Source organism: Tasmannia lanceolata, unplaced genomic scaffold, assembly GCF_043159265.1.
Source record: "Tasmannia lanceolata isolate RefF3 unplaced genomic scaffold, GAP_Taslan_0.1 ptg000003l, whole genome shotgun sequence".
Classification (NCBI taxonomy): Eukaryota; Viridiplantae; Streptophyta; class Magnoliopsida; order Canellales; family Winteraceae; genus Tasmannia; species Tasmannia lanceolata.
Genome location: NW_027518680.1, coordinates 15,548,195 through 15,565,740, shown reverse-complemented (window position 1 = coordinate 15,565,740; position 17,546 = coordinate 15,548,195). Strand labels below are relative to the sequence as shown.

At 39.2% G+C, this 17,546-nt stretch overlaps 1 protein-coding gene across 2 annotated transcripts in view; it reads left to right on the top strand.

Moving 5' to 3' along the window:
• The window catches only part of LOC143852392 (nuclear pore complex Nup85-like protein), a 29,505-nt gene extending 13,882 nt beyond the window's left edge, over positions 1 to 15,623 (top strand). Inside the window, exons 11-19 of one of the 2 annotated variants that reach the window (XM_077361776.1) lie at positions 216 to 372; positions 7,585 to 7,686; positions 7,769 to 7,825; positions 8,302 to 8,448; positions 8,668 to 8,738; positions 9,937 to 10,024; positions 14,319 to 14,375; positions 14,922 to 15,128; positions 15,349 to 15,623. In XM_077361776.1, coding sequence (XP_077217891.1) covers positions 216 to 372; positions 7,585 to 7,686; positions 7,769 to 7,825; positions 8,302 to 8,448; positions 8,668 to 8,738; positions 9,937 to 10,024; positions 14,319 to 14,375; positions 14,922 to 15,116 — 874 coding nt within the window. In that variant the 3' untranslated portion in view covers positions 15,117 to 15,128; positions 15,349 to 15,623. Of the gene's footprint in view, positions 1 to 215; positions 373 to 7,584; positions 7,687 to 7,768; positions 7,826 to 8,301; positions 8,513 to 8,667; positions 8,739 to 9,936; positions 10,025 to 14,318; positions 14,376 to 14,921; positions 15,129 to 15,348 lie in introns of those variants that run through there. The other variant, XR_013236769.1, reaches the window with a different exon arrangement.
• Positions 15,624 to 17,546: the final 1,923 nt, after the last annotated feature.

The following is a 17,546-nucleotide window of genomic DNA, read 5'->3' as shown; positions in this document are numbered from 1 at the left end:
CTGATTTTATTCTTAATATTTTTTTATATTTTTTATATTTTTTATATTTTAAATATGTTATTTTCCATATTTTTTCTTGATATAAACCCAAAAATCACAAAAAAAAAATATCCCGAGATACACCCTTCCCAAGAAATTCCTGAGAAAAATATGTAACTATGCTTTAGTCTAATTTCTATATCCTCTCACTTGTTGTATTGTTTCTTTCTTGGTAGGATGGTTGTCCATGCCATAGAGTTGCTAACAGCAGAGAATAGTCAAGCTGAGGTTCTTTTACATGAAGAACGCTACAACTTGGGAGGAATCAGCATAGAGGAGCTCCATCGCCTTGTTTATGCCCAAGTTTTATCTTCTCATGCTTTAACGTGGCAAGTAAGCGATAATCATTTGCAGAAGTAATCCAACCATGACTCGTAATTTTTTTACTGGTCCAATCATTTTGAAGCATGGATGGTAATGTCTGAACTAGAGCGGCTTCCGTGCACTTGGAGAGTCTAGGAACTTTATATAACGCAGACAAGGTTTTAAATTTCGGTTTTGGTTTCGGTCGGCATGGAAACGGAAACATTTTGATTTCGGTGGAAATCTTGTAAAATCACGGAACCATATGCAAATGATGAAATTTTAAGATGAAACTTTGGGAAATGCTAGAATAAGCACAAATGCATACTTAGAAACCATCACATGATCAAGAAAGCCATCCATAATGGCTTCATCATATCAAATACCTAGTGACATGCATTGTCACACATGTCTGGAACAGTAAAGTTAATAAAGAAGTACAATGTAATAAAGTATAAGAAAGTAAAATGACAAGTCTTCTCTCTGAAGACCCCAACTGTATTTCAACACCACATAGAGTTGCGAAATATTATTGGTCCCTTGCTGATTTGACATCCCATGCATAAGATACGGTTACTTTGCTAGGCAGTTCAATGATATTGCCTACAAAATATCATTCTCTACATTAGTGAAATGAAATGAAATGCAAATAATATCTTTCCATTTTTTTTGTTGTTCTAACCATTTCGATCGAATTTTGGGAATTTTGGTCAAAATTTTGAGGAAATAATGACGTAAAAGAAAATCATATAGTTTTGTTTTGGTGGGGATGGAAATGGAAACATTTCAGTCGTTTCGGGGAAATTTAAAACCATGAATGTAGATGCAATTGCTTCACGTTATTCTTTTGCAATTTAACCATTCAAGCTTGACAACATTTGAGGCCAACAAAAATTATTAAAATTTCTATAATGTAGCTTCTGTTTATCATAATTTCTTAAATTTTTTTGGTTTAAACAATAGAGTCAAAGCCAAATATTCTCATGCAAATGGAATGCTGGAATATAGGAGTGTTCTAGTCATCTATATTGATTGGTAACGTACTAATGAAATCGTGAATTAGAATGCCATCACGTGTGCAAGCCATATCAAGGATTTTCACCGTCTCCTTTTCTCTCTACAGTGGTGGTTGAGGCTCTAAGTAGAATGATTGACAAGGCCAAAAGGTTTGGGTTGATTGAAGGATTCAAATTGGGTGCTTAGGGGTGGATATACCAATCTTCGGTACAGGGACGACACTGGTTTTTCATTAGCATGAAGAAAAGAAAGATCAAGAATTTGAAGTTTGTGCTTCGTTGCTACGTGGCGATAACGAGGCAAAGAACTAATTTCCATAAGTTTGTTTTGATTGTAGTCACCTTAGGGTGTGTTTGGTTGCACAGAAGCCCGGGAGGCTAAGGGATTTTGCTTGGTATCTGGGTACCGCATCAGCAAAATTCCCCGTTTGGTTGCCAATATAGCATTGAACTCCTTGTGATGTCTCTTGGGTATTTATTGCATGTCTGCTGATGTGGCATTATTGTTCCTTCCTTATAACATTCCAAGCCAAAATCCTCAAAAAGGTGGAATTCTGCTTGAAATTTCTTGGGAATGGTGCTACTTCTCACTCCCTATATTGTTAATGACACCCCTACTTCTTCCCCTACCCTCCTATTCTATGCCACACAACCAGACACTACTTACCATTATTCTCCGAGGTATTTCCAGGCAAATCTAATGCTTGTCTCCTCCCTGTTGACTACTATTCCACTACTCTCCGAGTCTATGTTGAGCAACTAAACAGACCTTAGTGAGGACGAGAGGGATCAGTTCACAGTTTACTCGAGTGTAGTGCAGGGAGCCTTCCTAATGTTTATCCTTGTTTCCAGATTTGTAGCAGTAGAGCTCACCATGCTCTTTGGAATCTAATTATTGAGAAGGATGAGAAGCGACTTTCCTTGTGGAAGAAAATTTTCTTCTCGTTGGGTGGAAGGATCACTTTGATCAAAGTTGTTTTAGCAAATCTACATATCTATTACTTGTCCTTATTTAGGTGTCATGTTAGTGTCAAGTGCATTCAACAAATGCATGGAATTTTTTGTGAGATGATGATTAAGGAGGTCTGTAAGCCGAAGGCCTTTGGATTTGGGCACCATAAATGAGCTCTACTAGGTAAGTTGCTGTGGATATTTGGGGAGGATTGCTCCCACTTGTGGAGGTTAGTGGTCGTATAGAAGTAGGGTGCCAATTTCGGTGGTTGGAACCTGCTTGATTGCTATAGGAATCTAGGGTGCAGCTTTGAGAGATATTATGAAGGGTTTGCCGTTATTCCTAAGAGGGATTCACTATTGTTAAAGTATAAAAGATTAAATAACGCCTTTCTCCAACAGCTTAAGCTTTTGGAGTTACTGGTAGTTTCACATGGTATCAAAGCAAATGTCTGGGTTCAAACCTCCTTGATAGCAAAATCCACATGCAATGGCCCAACCCAAAAGTGGGGCCACATGTGCCACGTGTAGGCCAACCCAAAGAAAGAGGGGCCACACGTAACGGGGAGTGTTAAAGTATAAAATATTAAATAATGCCTTATCTAACAGCTTAAGCTTTTGGAGAAGTTGGTAAGTTAACAACTATAAAGCATGTAAAGGGCATAAGGTGAAGTTTTTGATTGACACATGGTGTGGCAAGATGCCCTTGAAAGAGAAGTTCCATTATCTATTTTTTTGGCAAGATGCCCTTGAAAGAGAAGTCCATCATCTTTTTTTTGGCAAGATGCCCTTGAAAGAGAAGTTCCATTATCTATTTTTTTTGGACAGAGTAGGAGAGCACAATCAAAGAGTCCTTTTTTAGTGTGAAGGGTAGGGTGAGCTTGGAGGTCCCATTTCAGAGGAACTTCTATCATAGAGTGGTATAGAGGGTGGCTTGGGGAACCCTGGGCCGACATGAGTCTCAGGTCTCCTTTGTGAGCATAACGGGACCATGAGGTGGGCCTTCTCAGGGCCTCTAGGGCACAAGGTTTTAAATTTCGGTTTCGGTGCATTTCGTCCACCACCGAAACCGAAATACGGTTTCAGCCGAAATCATGTAAAAAATATGATAATGATTTCGTTTTTTTTTTTAAATTCCGACCGAAATGTCTAAAATTTCGGTGTAAATTTTGGCTATTTTGGTGGAAATTTCATAAATTTCGATGGACATTTTTAAAATTTCGGTGGAAATTTTGTAAAAATGGCTAAAAATGAAATTTCGGTTAGATTTCGCCGAAATCTTGTAAAGAAGACTTCATGTAAATTTCGTTTCGGCCGTGGCTGAAACCGAAATATTTCGACCCTTTTCGACCGAAATTTAAAACCATGCTAGAGTAGACAAATGCTACTATGGAGAAGGTGCAAACTCTCCTAACATGTATTTACTTGTGGAAGGCAAGTGCCTTAGATCATGTTATAGTGGAAGGAGACTCCATGAACATAATTAATTGGATGTTTAACGGTGCGGATTACCCCTGGAGATGTGCAGATTATATTGGAGAAATCCTTGACTAATTGTAGGTCATGCAGTCAAATCTCAGCACATTTGGAGGTCTGCTAATAAACAAAGGGTGGCCCAGTGCACAAGGCTCCCGGAGGTCCGCTAATAATTAAGCCGATTAATTAGCTTGTTCGGGAACCAATAGACTAGTCTTGGAACTCCCGGAGGTTCGCAGTTTGCTTGTTCTCACTACTCTTTCGTCGACCACTAGCCCTCTTCTTGTGAATGAATTTATAGTTACCATTCAAGAAAAAAAAAGAGCACCACCTACATGTATAATATAGCCCACATGAATTGAGAAATGTGTCTCAGCTTTTTCTACATAGAATTTGCAGGTACCTGTCCTTTTTGCAACAATTACCACATGAATTGAGAAATCATAGAGATGTTTGAAGAGCACTATCCACATGGATAATGCAGGCCGCATGAATTGAGAACCATCCCTCACCTTTTATGCATAGAATCTGCAGATACTTATCCTTTTTGCACCAATGACTCCCTGATTTCTCAGTGGAGTACTTCAATGACACTCATTAGGGCACAATAACACAGAGAAACCCTTGGGTTTTCTGCGTATCAAATAAAAGGAAAAGACCTTAGGGTGTTTTTCTCAACACAAAGCAACTCCAAGCACATAAAAATGGGGAGTTCAATCTAGGGCTTGCAAGAAGCAAACAAGGAAGTTAGGCCATGGTAATTGTGGATCTAGGCTTTGCAAGATGCAAACAAGACACTTTATATATATATATATATATATATATATATATAGAGAGAGAGAGAGAGAGAGAGAGAGAGAGAAGGGTAGCTAGCTTATCTAAGCAGAGCTCACAAACCATGGGGGGGGGAAGGGGGGCACATTTTTTGGGGGATCCAAAGCATTCATTTGGAAGGCCCTTCCATGGATAGGGTGTGTTCCAAAAAATCAGCTCCTTACGATCATCCCAACCCTTCGAACTGTGGAGGTAAAAAATGGACAGATTTGTGAAGGTTTATACCCATCCCATTTTAACCTCCACAAATCGAAGGGTTTGTTTGTCTATTTTCCCCTCCACCTTTGATTGGGTTAGGATGATCTGATTTTTGGTACACACCCTATCCATGGAAGGGCCTTCCAAATGAATGCTTTGGACGCTTAAAAAAATGTCATCTCCCCCCCCCCCCCCCCCCCCCCCCATGGTTTGTGAATATGTGTGTGAGGAAAGTGTATCTGCTCGATCGAGCAGATAACTTATCTACTCTGTCGGCCAAAAACACAGTTTGCCCACATTGTTTGGATGATCCAAAACATTAAGTTGATAGGCCCTCACATAGATAGGGTGTGCCCAAAAAATCAGCTCCTTACGATCATCCCAACCCTTCGAACTGTGGAGGTAAAAAATGGACAGATTTGTGAAGGTTTATACCCATCCATTTTAACCTCCACAAATCGAAGGGTTGGGGATGATCCTATGGAGCTGATATGTGAGGGCCCATCAAATGAATGGTTTGCATCACCCAAACAATGTGGTCCCCCACTATATTTTAAGCCAACGGAGTAGATAAGTTATAAACCTTCACAAATCTGTCCATTTTTTCCTTCACATAGATAGGGTGTCCCAGAAAATCAGCTCCATAGGATCATCCCAAACCTACGATTTGTGGACGCAAAAATGGACGTGTATAAACCTTCACAAATCTGTCCATTTTTTCCTCCACAGTTTGATGGGCTGGGATGATCCAATGGAGCTGATTTTTTTGGCACACCCTATCTATGTGAGGGCCTATCAAATGAATGGTTTGGATCACCCAAACAATCTGAGGAAATGAAGTATGTGCAGCTGCACGGATAAGCTATCTGTGCATGGCTGCACAAACCATAGTGGGGGCCACATTTTTTGGGGGATTCAAAGCATTCATTTGGAACGCTCTACCATGGGTAGGGTGTGTACCAAAAATCAGCCTTATAGGATCATCCTAACCCAATCAAAGTTGGAGGGGAAAATGGACAGATACTGTTTCTGCCCATTTTTTCCCTCCACAAATGGCAGGGTTAGGATGATCCGAAAGGGCTGATTTTTGGTACACACCCTATTCATGGAAGGGCCTTCCAAATGAATGCTTTGGATCCCCCCAAAAATGTGGCCCCACTATGGTTTGTGCAGCCATGCACAGATAGCTTATCTGTACAGCTGCACATACTTCATTTCCTCTCTCTCTCTCTCTCTCTCTCTCTCTCTATATATATATATATATATATATATATATAAGGGAAACTGTTTGTGAGCTTGAGCTCATATAGCTTATATGACCTAAAGCGCCACAATCACATGAGTCCCACATTTTTTTGGGGTGATCCAAAGCATTAATTTGGAAGCCTTTACGTAGATATGGTGTGTACAAAAAATCAGGTCCATAGGAACATCCTAACCCATCCAAAAGTGGAGGGAAAAATGGACATACACTGTTTGTCGACAAATCTGCCCATTTTTGCCCTGGAGGGGTTAAGATGATCCAATGGACCTGATTTTTGGTACACACCCTATCTATGATGGGGCCTTGCACATGAATAGTTTGGATCACCACAAAAAATGTGGGACCTGTGTGTTTGGGCACTCTAGCTCATATAAGCTTATATGAGCTCAAGCTCACGAACAGTTTCCCTATATATATATATATATATATATATATATATATATATATATAGAGAGAGAGAGAGAGAGAGAGAGAGAGAGGAAAGTGTTGGTGAGCTTAAGCTCACCAAACTTATGGTGAGCTTAAGCGCCCCAATATCATGGGTCTCACATTTGCTGTGGTGATCCAAACCATTAATTTGCAAGGCCCTATCATAGATAGGGTGTGTACCAAAAATCAGCTCCATAGGATCATCCTAACCCCTCCATTTGTGGAGGACAAAAATGGGCAGATTTGTGGGCAAATAATGTCTGTCCATTTTGACCTCCACAAATGGATGGGTTAGGATGATCCTATGGAGCTGATTTTTGGTACACACCCCATCTATGTAAGGGCCTTTCAAATGAATGCTTTGGATCATCCTAACAAAGTAGGCCCCAATGTGATTGGGCGGTTAAGCTCACCATAAGTTTGGTGAGCTTAAGCTCACCAACACTTTCCTCATATATATATATATATATATATATATATATATATATATATATATATATATATATATATATATAGAGAGAGAGAGAGAGAGAGAGAGAGAGAGAGAGGGAAGGGTTTCTGCGCTCGAGCGCATATAAGCTTATTGGGGGGGGGGGATCCAAAGCATTTATTTGATGGGCCCTTTCATGGAGAGGGTGTCCACCAAAAATCAGCTCCATTGGATCAGCTTAGGGTGTCCATTTGTGGGGTGGAAAAATGGGCAGATTAGTGGACAAACAGTATTTGTCCATTTTCACCCCCACAAATGGACACCCTATGGTGATCCAATGAAGCTGATTTTTGGTACACACCCCATCGATCTTCCAAATGAATGCTTAGGATCACCCCATCAATGTGGCCCCAGCGCTCGAGTGCAGGAACCCTTTTCTCATATATATATATATATATATATATAATCGTGTGCGAAGATTTGGTCAAGAACAATGAACAGGACTTGTGGTCGATAATCGGATCAACGCATGCTGAAGAAGCGTTTGTTGTCATATACTTCCAAGTGATTTTACCAGCATTTCCATTCTCCTCCACTTTTACTTCAATAATTACTTTACCAGCTCATGTTGTTCAATTTTCCAGATTGCGCCAATTTATTTGGCGTCATGCCCGAAGCAAGGTTTGGGTTTGTTGGAGATTTTATTGCAAAAGCAGCCAGTACTACCTAATCAGATGATACTTAAGGTGATTTTTTCTCATCAATAGTGTTGTAGTTGCAATTAGTTTTTTGTTTCTGACGGAGATACGGACAATATCTTTTGAGCAGAATCTTGAGATTTGCCGTTTGTATGAACTCAACAACATCAGTTCAAACATTATGAAGGTATTTCTAATCTTGCAAGCAGTCAGTTGATTCTCTTGCCACTTCCTCTTGGAGTTTTCACACTAATAAATTATAATTTAAACTCAAAGAAATTTCTGTTACTGCATGAATGATGCAGAGTGAAATTGGATACAGAGAAAAATTTTGTAGCCTGTGTTAAGGGCGTGTTCGGCAACCATCATTAAAGTAGGTTTCCCTATTTTCTAGGTGCAGAGAATGAGATACGCAACAAAATCAAAGAAAATCACGTTCGGTAAACTCGGCCCCCCAAGCCTGTTTCTATTTTTTAGCCTCTAATTGATGAGATTCTAGGGAGCGACCCAGAATCGCTTCCCTGTATTCTCATCTTACCCGTTTCTGCCTGAATCTATAGGATATAATGAGAATGGTTGCCGAACACGCCCTAAAAGTTCACCTGAATGCATTTTGATTTACAATGAGTATTTCTATTCAAGATTTTGTCTTTCTTTGAACAGATCGCTGGGATGTACCACTGGAAACATGGTAGGAAAGGCTCTGGAGTTTTTTGGCTTCAGCAAGCTCGGGACGAAGTTCGGCTCAATAGAATTGCCCAACAGTTATTCGAGTTTGTTGGGAAGTCAATCTCTGATGATCATTTCAAGGTACTCAGTTTTTGTTCACGGGAAAAAGTACTGGAGTTGAAGTGAACATGGCATCTCATAAAAGGTTTATATTCAAGGATTGTACATTATTATGCTAGGGGAAAAATTAAAATAAAAGCTTGGTGCGCTCGCAAACAGTTGTAGTTTGACTTGCAGATCGGACTTACTCCAACTATTGATTCTTTTTATTCTATTACTTTCTGTTCTTTACTGTAACAGCAATGGGAAGGATTGATTGAATTGTTGGGTTCCGAAGCCAAGACTGCAGGTGGTCTTGAATTTCTTCACAAGTACTTCTCTATCTTCTCTTTGCTTTTGCCTTTCCATTTTTTTTCTTGAAAGTTGACTTTTATTAAAATAGAACGAATACTTCCATGGGCACAAGATGTCCCCTGGAGTGATATTCTAATACATCATGACGGCAGTAATTACATTGAACATACGAATTGAAACATGACTACCGCCCATCTCTCGCAACAGGAGACGTGACTACAACCATTTATTCCAAAAGAACACCTTCTTTAGCCATAGAGTCCGCCTTTTTGTTAGCAGATCGCCTCCTGTGATTGATTTCAGGACGAATTGATCTGACCAAGTCATGGATTTCTGCGATGTAATTTTGGATCCTCCAAGGTCCTTTTGAATTCTCCGAAGCCCATGCTATTGCGTTTGCAGAGTCCCCTTCTATAATAAGTGGCCCTGAAATGTTGTAGGAATACCATTTAAAGCCAAAAAGAAGTGCCCTAACCTCAGCCTCATTTGCATCACAGATTCTGATTGGTCCTGAATAACTCATTACTGAACTCCCATTACTATCCCGGATTACCCCGCCAACTCCAGACTTTCCAGGATTACCGATTGAGCTGCCGTCGAAATTTAATTTCATCCATCCGACAGGGGGTGGTATCCACTTCGGAGATATTTTTCCGACAATCTTCTTCTCCAAGATAACATCCTTCCAGTTTTGCAAGATATCACTGATCCCATATGCAATCCCCCTCTTTTCTTTTACCAACGTGATTATATCAATTTTAATTTCCGTTAAGACCCGCTCCATTATTTTTTTCCCCTCCCTCAAAAATCCGGCTATTATGCTCCTTCCAAATATTCAGTATTATTACATATGGCATAAGCTTCCACATGAGCTGTCCTGTTTCACCGAAAGGTCCTCCGATCCAGTGTAATGTTACCCTTTTTATGCTCTTCAGAAATACCCAGGACATGCCAAATGATCTTACCACACACGTCCACACCTGAAATGTAAAAGGGCAATGGAGAAGTAGATGGTCCAATGATTCCTCCGATTGTTTGCACATGATACACCAACTCGCCATTTGTAATTTACTTCTCTTCAAACGTGAAATGCTTTTGCAAGTCCAATGTGAAAGGCTTTTGCCTTTCTTTTGTATTTCTAGTTCTAGTACTTACAATCTTTACCTTTTCAATTCTTTTAGGTTGAGCATTCCTAACCTTCTATATGACTAACAGGTATAGGGATTTCAAGAAATCCCTTCAGCAGGTTCAGGATGGAAAGGCCACTGACGCTGCTCGAGAGGCTATGGAATCTCTTAAACTGGTAAGGATCTGCAATTTCTTTCAAATTTAATGAAAAATTGATAACTACTACTATCTCCTGGTATAAATCTGATGAGAATATACCTGTGAATGTACATCCTTCCTTTGTCTAGTTCTCTAGAAGCTTACCGCAAGCATTGTGGATGTTGGACTCTTTTCTCAGAGATTCAGTGATTATCAGTGCCTAGCTCCAAACACTGGCATACAGCCTAGAATTGCATCCTCGAGTATCACATGTCTTTCTTGGAAATTTAAAGACCCTAAGCCCCCGAGGTTTTAAATTCTGGTTTCAGTTTCGATTTTAGTCGCCACGGAAACGAAACAATTTTGATTTTGGATGGAAACTCATTAAAACCACGGAAACATTTTGATTTCGGCTGGAAATTCTGTAAAATCACGGAAACGTGTAAACATGTAAAAATGATAAATTTTTTAGATAAAACTTCATGAAATGTTAGAAAAAGGCACAAATACGCGCTTCTAAATCATCACATAAGCAAGATAGTCATCCATAATAGTTTAACAACATCAAACACCTAGTAACATGCGTTGTCGTGCGTATATGGTAATTCAGTACGTTCCACATTTCACATGTAATTCATATAAGCAAGAAAATCATCTATAATGGTTTAACAACATCGAACACGTAGTCAAGGTTTTAAAGTTTCAGTTTCAGTCGCCACAAAAATGGAAACCTTTGGTTTCGGTTAGAAATTTTGGTAGTAATTCTGTAAAATCCCGGAAACGTATGGATTTGTTTTTGTTTTTTTGAATGGTAGCCACTAAATAAATGAAAAGGACCGAGATGGTCAAAATACAACAGAGAAAAAGAGTAGTAGGATTACAATAAAAGAGAGCCAAACAGAAAAGAAAAACTCAAGGTGGAAGATGGTCAAAGAATGTGAGCTCAATACTGTTCACTCCCCGTCTAGCAAGCCCATCCACCACATGATTAGCTGACCGACGAACGTGATTGAAGACCAAAGAAGAAAATCCAGACCAATCAAACATCTCATCAAAGAGACTATCGAATCTTCAAGGATGAGAATGTGCATCTTGAAGCCACCTAATAACATTCATAGAATCGCCTTCAACTACCACATTAGCTTCCTAATCTCTAGCCAATAATTTTATACCTTGGTGGACTGCACGGATCACCGCCTCCGTCGCATCCACTACCCCTATAGGACCGGCAAAGGCGCAAATGATCTCTCCCAAATCATTATGCAGAACCCCACCAATACCAGCCGGTCCCGAAAACATATGGATACATATGCAAATGATAGAATATTAAGTTGAAATTTCAGGAAATGCTACAATAACCTTAAACTTGCTCTTAGAAAGCATCGCATAAGCATAGGGGGTGTCAATGGATCCAGACGGTCCGATGGATCGTCCGAAACCCAACGTTAATGAACGGGATCTAAACATATGAATAGGATCCATGGGCATATTTCGGATCATCAAATCTGGGATCCAAAAAATTTTGGATTGTGTATGGGCACGCCACAGATGCCCCATTGGATAGTCACGATCTGAAATGGTTTACAAAAATACCCGCCAAATTTTGTTAATGCTAACCGTTCTATGAAGGGTATTTTGGTCAAAACCTCACTTATCACTTAATGAATCGGATGGGAATGCGATTTCACTCATTTCAGTCGTTCATTTCATACTTTCACGAAGGAAAAGAGAGAGAGGGGTTTTGTTCTTTATGCATCATATTCTTTGATGATAGTTATACATTATATTTGTGTATGTAATTTTGATTACTTTTATTGTTTATAAGCATTATTATACACATAGATTAAACATAGATAAAATTTAATTTAGTTGAAGAAAATGCATAGAGACAACCAATAGTGGACTGCCATTCTTTCTCTTTTTAAAAAAAATTAATTGTTTACTTAGCTTAGTGGGACATAATAGGACACCGATGGACGGTCCGAATTAAAATGGATCGTGATCATTATGTGGAAAATAGGATCCGAAGAACAATCCGACTCTGACCCGACCGATAAGGAATTTGAATGGATCGTGACTGTGACATAGGTGGATCTGACCCGAAGTGAATCCGTTGACACCCCTACATAAGCAAGATAGCCATCCATAATGGTCTATCAACATCGAACACCTAGCAACATTCACTTGTGCGTATCTGGTAATTTAGTACCTACTACATTTTACATGCAATTCATCTAAATATGTATACATAGTACACATATTACATTTGACATGCAATTTATATAAATATACATGTGTAACATACTACCTTTCAAAAAAAATAATAAATGTGTAACATACTGATATCGTATACCACTATTACACTTACGATTTGGTTTCGGTATACATTTTAGTTTGAATTTCGATTTCGGTGAGGAGGGAAGCGAGAACATTTTGGTCTTTTCGTATTGGTTTCGGTGGAAATTTAAAACCATTAGGTTTGATGAAACAAAACCAAGGGAGCAGGATTCTTCCCTGGGAGCCTTCGATTCCCGCTCTGGCAACCTTGTACAAAACTATATGCCGATCCAGCATCTCTTCGAAATGATCAACATACTCAGAAAACTTCCCTACCCTACACCTACTTGATGGCATTGCTAGATTCACACTAAATAATCTATGGCTCCCAAAGAAACTCAACCTGATAAGATAAACCCCACTTGAGAATCAAAACTTCCGCTTCATTTGAATCTTTAGAAATGATCGGGACTGAGTAGATGAGCTTGGCCAAGTCCTCATGGTATCTAAAGATATCACCAACACTCGTCGTGTTGGGGCTTCCCAATACTAGACCTATGAAAAGCGATTGCAATGCAGGGGAAAGCTGTTGCAAAACAGCTGACTTTCGCAAGTTATTCATTACTAAAAGTGTCGTTGGTGCCCCCTTTTTTTCTTTTCTAGGTCAATTTAAGCTTAGTGGAACCTAAATGAGGAGGAACCCTGGGAGGGGCTAACCGTGTTCAGCTTTCACAGTCCTAGGATCTCCTCAGCTCAGAATAAGAAATACTAACGAAGGCCTGTCGGTAGTCACCCAATGGCTGCTATGATTGAATATGAAAGCATTGAACGCCATGATGGACTTAGACTTACCATCAAACACCCTCATGTTCATTTCCTCCACAAAATCCAAAAAATGCCACAGAGGTAAAGGTTCTGAAGGAGCTTTTCCTAGCTGACCACGGAGAACAAACCCAAGCCTCAACCAACTCGGCCACTGATTTAGACTTTAGCCCAAACCCCCTCAAAAAGCAGGCAAGCGTAAAAGCTCAAAGGTCTGGCAATGGATCAGCCAATGGTCCACTGGCTACGTTCAGACAACATATTGAGCATCTGTTGATGATGAGCCTCCACTGGTTACTAAGTTGGTTCGCCAACCAAAATTTGTCCGAGCAGATGATCCAACAAAATGCCGTGATTCAAAGGGGTGCTATGATGTGCAATAACTTGAAAGAAGTAGCGGTTCGGCGTTCACCATCCCCTCCCATCCATCAAATGGAAGTAGAAGCACCTGACTGAAAAGGAACCCAAAAGTTTCCACTTCCAGATGACAGTCCAATACAACTCTCCTACTGCATGCAGCCTTCAATTTGGCCACAAAGCCATCATCTCGATCTCCTGCTCAAAATACTTCTAACAGAAGGAAATTGATGAGGGAACCCTTCTCTCCCTCATCAATTGTCTCCCAGACGCTCCCATCCTTGTACACACACATCCACTCCAAAAATGCGGTTTAAATCACCTTGAATGGCTCATCTCCGCACCTTTCTACATTTTGATCTCCTCTTACTCTGAGTCCCTGATGCTGAATCTGACTGATGCCTTTAATGAAAACATCCTCTTTGTTGCATATTTCCCTTCACACACCGGACCCACCAAGGCTAAGGCCCCATTTTCCTTTTCTGCCTTCCCTTCTTAGGTCCTCCCGTTTAACCTGAAGGCTTGTGCTAGAATTTCATGGAAGATTTCATTCTCAATATGCTGCATCAGACATTATTTTAGCAGGCTTGCTGCATGGAATATAGAAATCAACGGGATACTTTTTCCTTAATGTGCTATGATATTCCTTACAGCGGCTTAAACTTCAAAACGATCTTGGATGTCGGTCCTCCAATATCAGAAATCCCCAATGGCATTTTACTGGATGTCAAGATAATTAGATTATTGATGAGGATCTCTCTTAGTTTTTGTGTTTCTCCATTTATTTAGTGAATGTTTTTAGGTTTTTTTTCTTAATTTGACACTAAAACCTGTGGACACTTGGATTTATGGTGATTTCTTTTCTCTATTTGCAGCTTATGAAAAACCCATCTACACCTGAGCGTTTCTGGCTGCCTCTTTTACATGATTCGGTAAGTCAGCTGTATGGTACATTGCGCTCATGAAGGTGACAGGTTTTGACAATCTCAATAATGATGGGTTCTCATCTCTTAGTAACTCACTAGTGAAGTAGACCATTAGTGGACAACAAATCCCTCATTTTCCTGCTTTTTCATCTATGTTATATATTTGTTCTCTATTATTTAGTTATTTAACCATCATTTTAGGAACGAGTTACGATAGAATACCTCTTGTTTATCTCAACAAAATGGGAGGAACAGCTATCCCAGTGCCAAAAAAATTACCAAACAAAAAAGAGATTTTCTTTAAAACCAAAATACGAATGGAAGGCTTTTAGTTGTCTCTCGAAGGTTCATTCTATCTCCCTAGTTCTCAAGAAGGATTGACCCGGACCAAGGGTCAATCCCCAGTAGGAGGTTCCGTTGGAACAATTATTTATTTCAGGGGAAAACCGGTTACTGCTATGGTAATTTCACCAAATATTTTTTTTAAATTTGTTTTTCTGTATATGCATTCATGTAACCATGTATATTTCTTATTGGTTCATGTTGTTACAGTTAAAGTTGCTTAACTGGTGGGAGCGACCTCTGCTGAATGTCTCTGAAACCACCCTCTTCTTGAACAAACTGCAAGAGTTATCCTTGGCTAGGCTGCGCCCAGATTTCTTCGACATTGACTTGCCGTCTCAGGCCCTAAGTTCTGTAAGACTAGCCCTTGCCACAAACCTTGGGCGTGCTATTCTTGACGAGTGACCTATAGTATCCGTAAGTACACCTTATTTACATCGAATGCCATTACAACTCCTTTATTTGCATTGAATGCTTCTCTTGCTCTTAACTCCGTTCGTAATAAAATTCATATTTCCATCAAAATGTGCCCATTTATCATTTTTTTTTTAAAAATTTAGAATGTGCCCATGTGCAGTTTCAAACTATAAGTGATATATTCATGTTCTAAGATTATGTCTTTCAACCATGCTGGCAGGATCACATGATCAGAGTTAACAATCTCCGGATTTCATGGCAAAGTCTTAAAGTGTACTACTGCATTTCTGGAATTGAGATAGGGTAAAAGATATTCTAACTTATCCTACTGCTTTTTTTGTACTCTAGATATTTTTATTGATTTGAATGTGCTTCCTTTTGCCTTGAACAACCCCACTTCAATCTAGAATAGTTGCCTTACAATATGCTGGATTTTGCCTTGGTCAATATGTTACGGATTTGGATTGATAGGAAGTTGCCAGATATGGTTTCCCATCACTGTTCTCTCCTTTTCCCTCCATTGTTTCTCTGTTTTTTTCTTTTCCACCGACTGAACTGATGGCTTGTTCTCTCTCTACAAGTTGAAGTCCCTCAACCAAAATCAGCTCCTGCAGTACATTGTATCACATTTACATTGTCCATCTTGTAGGGCCCATCTTGAAATAGAGATAACCCTAAATTTGTACTGATTGGATGATTCATCCAATCTTACTTATGGCACTCAATGGACAATTGAGAACAAAATAGAGTAACTCTAATCCATAATTAGGGTCATCTCTAATCCACCCAAGTTTAGGGTTATCTCTAATCCATTATGTGTAGTATAGCTTTAATAGCTGTAAATAATTTTAAATTTATGAGGTAGATATGGAAAATTTTACATTTATAAGGATTTAAATAACTTGGGACCTCCATTCATGCAAAGAATACTTGATTTGTGGTTAAATTTTTATGGGGTTTTTGCAAAATAAGTCTTTGCTCCTTTATTTGCAAAATGGTCTCCTAGTTTGAGAATTTACAACATTTGCAAATACAGTAAATGTTGTGACCCAAATATGTTCCAAACCGCGGATTTCATATGAAAATGGTTGGGATCATCCTATGAAAATGGTTTTTGGGCCACAACCAATTTACGTTGTGGCCCATCAAATGGACGGTTTGGATCATCCTACCATTTGCCCATCAAATTGGCAGTTTGGTTCATCCTATGGTGTGGCTGTAGAGTACTTTTGTGAAAATAAGGGACTGTACAGGCTTACACCATATAAATTCTCATTAGAGATAGATGTTCCCTTTATTTTATTTTCAAGAGAGGAAAATTTTCAGAGGAGATAAAGAGTAATGTAATGAAGGCTAAAATAGGTAAAAAGAAAATTTAAAAGAGATTTCCTTCATAACGTATACTATATACTCCACAAAATCTGAAGAGGCTTTTCATGCTCTGATGGTGTCAAGGACTCAGGAAGGCCAAGTCTTTTTCCCACCACCATTGATAAGATCAAAGGTGCCCTTTTCGCATAGAAAAGTTTTGCTGTGTTTCTCTCCAAAATGTACCATTGGTAATTATGAAAATTTTGGGGGATTCTTGTAGGTATGTTTTGATATTGGGAGTTCTTGTAGTTTTACACTTTTACCTTTTTTTTACTCATAAAAGGACACGTATATGTTAAAAGATGAAAATTATTTCTTTTAAAAGACCAAAATACATGTGATGCTCAGTGCTATGTTTTTATAGGGTGGGACTGTGACCCACCAACTCAACTCAAATCCATGTATAGGGTAGGCCCCCGCCATTTTGCCTCATGTTGGGATGGGGTAGTCCCACAATCTCTGCCCGTTGCCGTGATTAGGGTGTGGCCCACCATTTTACACTTGTTGTGATGGGGTGACCCTAATTTTTTAACACCCATCTATGACATGGGCCAATAATGCTGATGTATATAGAAATGATATTACCATAACCTTGATTCAAATGTATATATAGAAATGATATTCTCAAAACATATCATTGACCATCATGGTTATTTTGGTCTTTTTACAAGTAATTTTTGTCTTTTCATACCTAAGAAAATTTTCTTTTTTAATGATTATTATAAATAGATAGCATGACTTGATTTGCAAAATTCACTCAAATGTGACGGCTCTATATGTATGTAAATTCTCAAAGAAGACTCCTTTTGTAAATAAAGCAAAGTAGAAGACTTATTTTGGCAAAACCCAATTTCATCAAGGTAATTTACAGAGAAATTCCTTCCCTCCTTCACTCCCACCCACATAGTAGTTTGGAATCAGAAGTAGGAGGTCTGAAAAGTCAGCTTCAAGGGCGCCCTTATTGGTTGATTTCTGCATAGTCAATACGGTTTCCACTTTTTTAGGTGCCTTTTGGGGCCACTTTGCAGAAATTAACCAATAGGGATG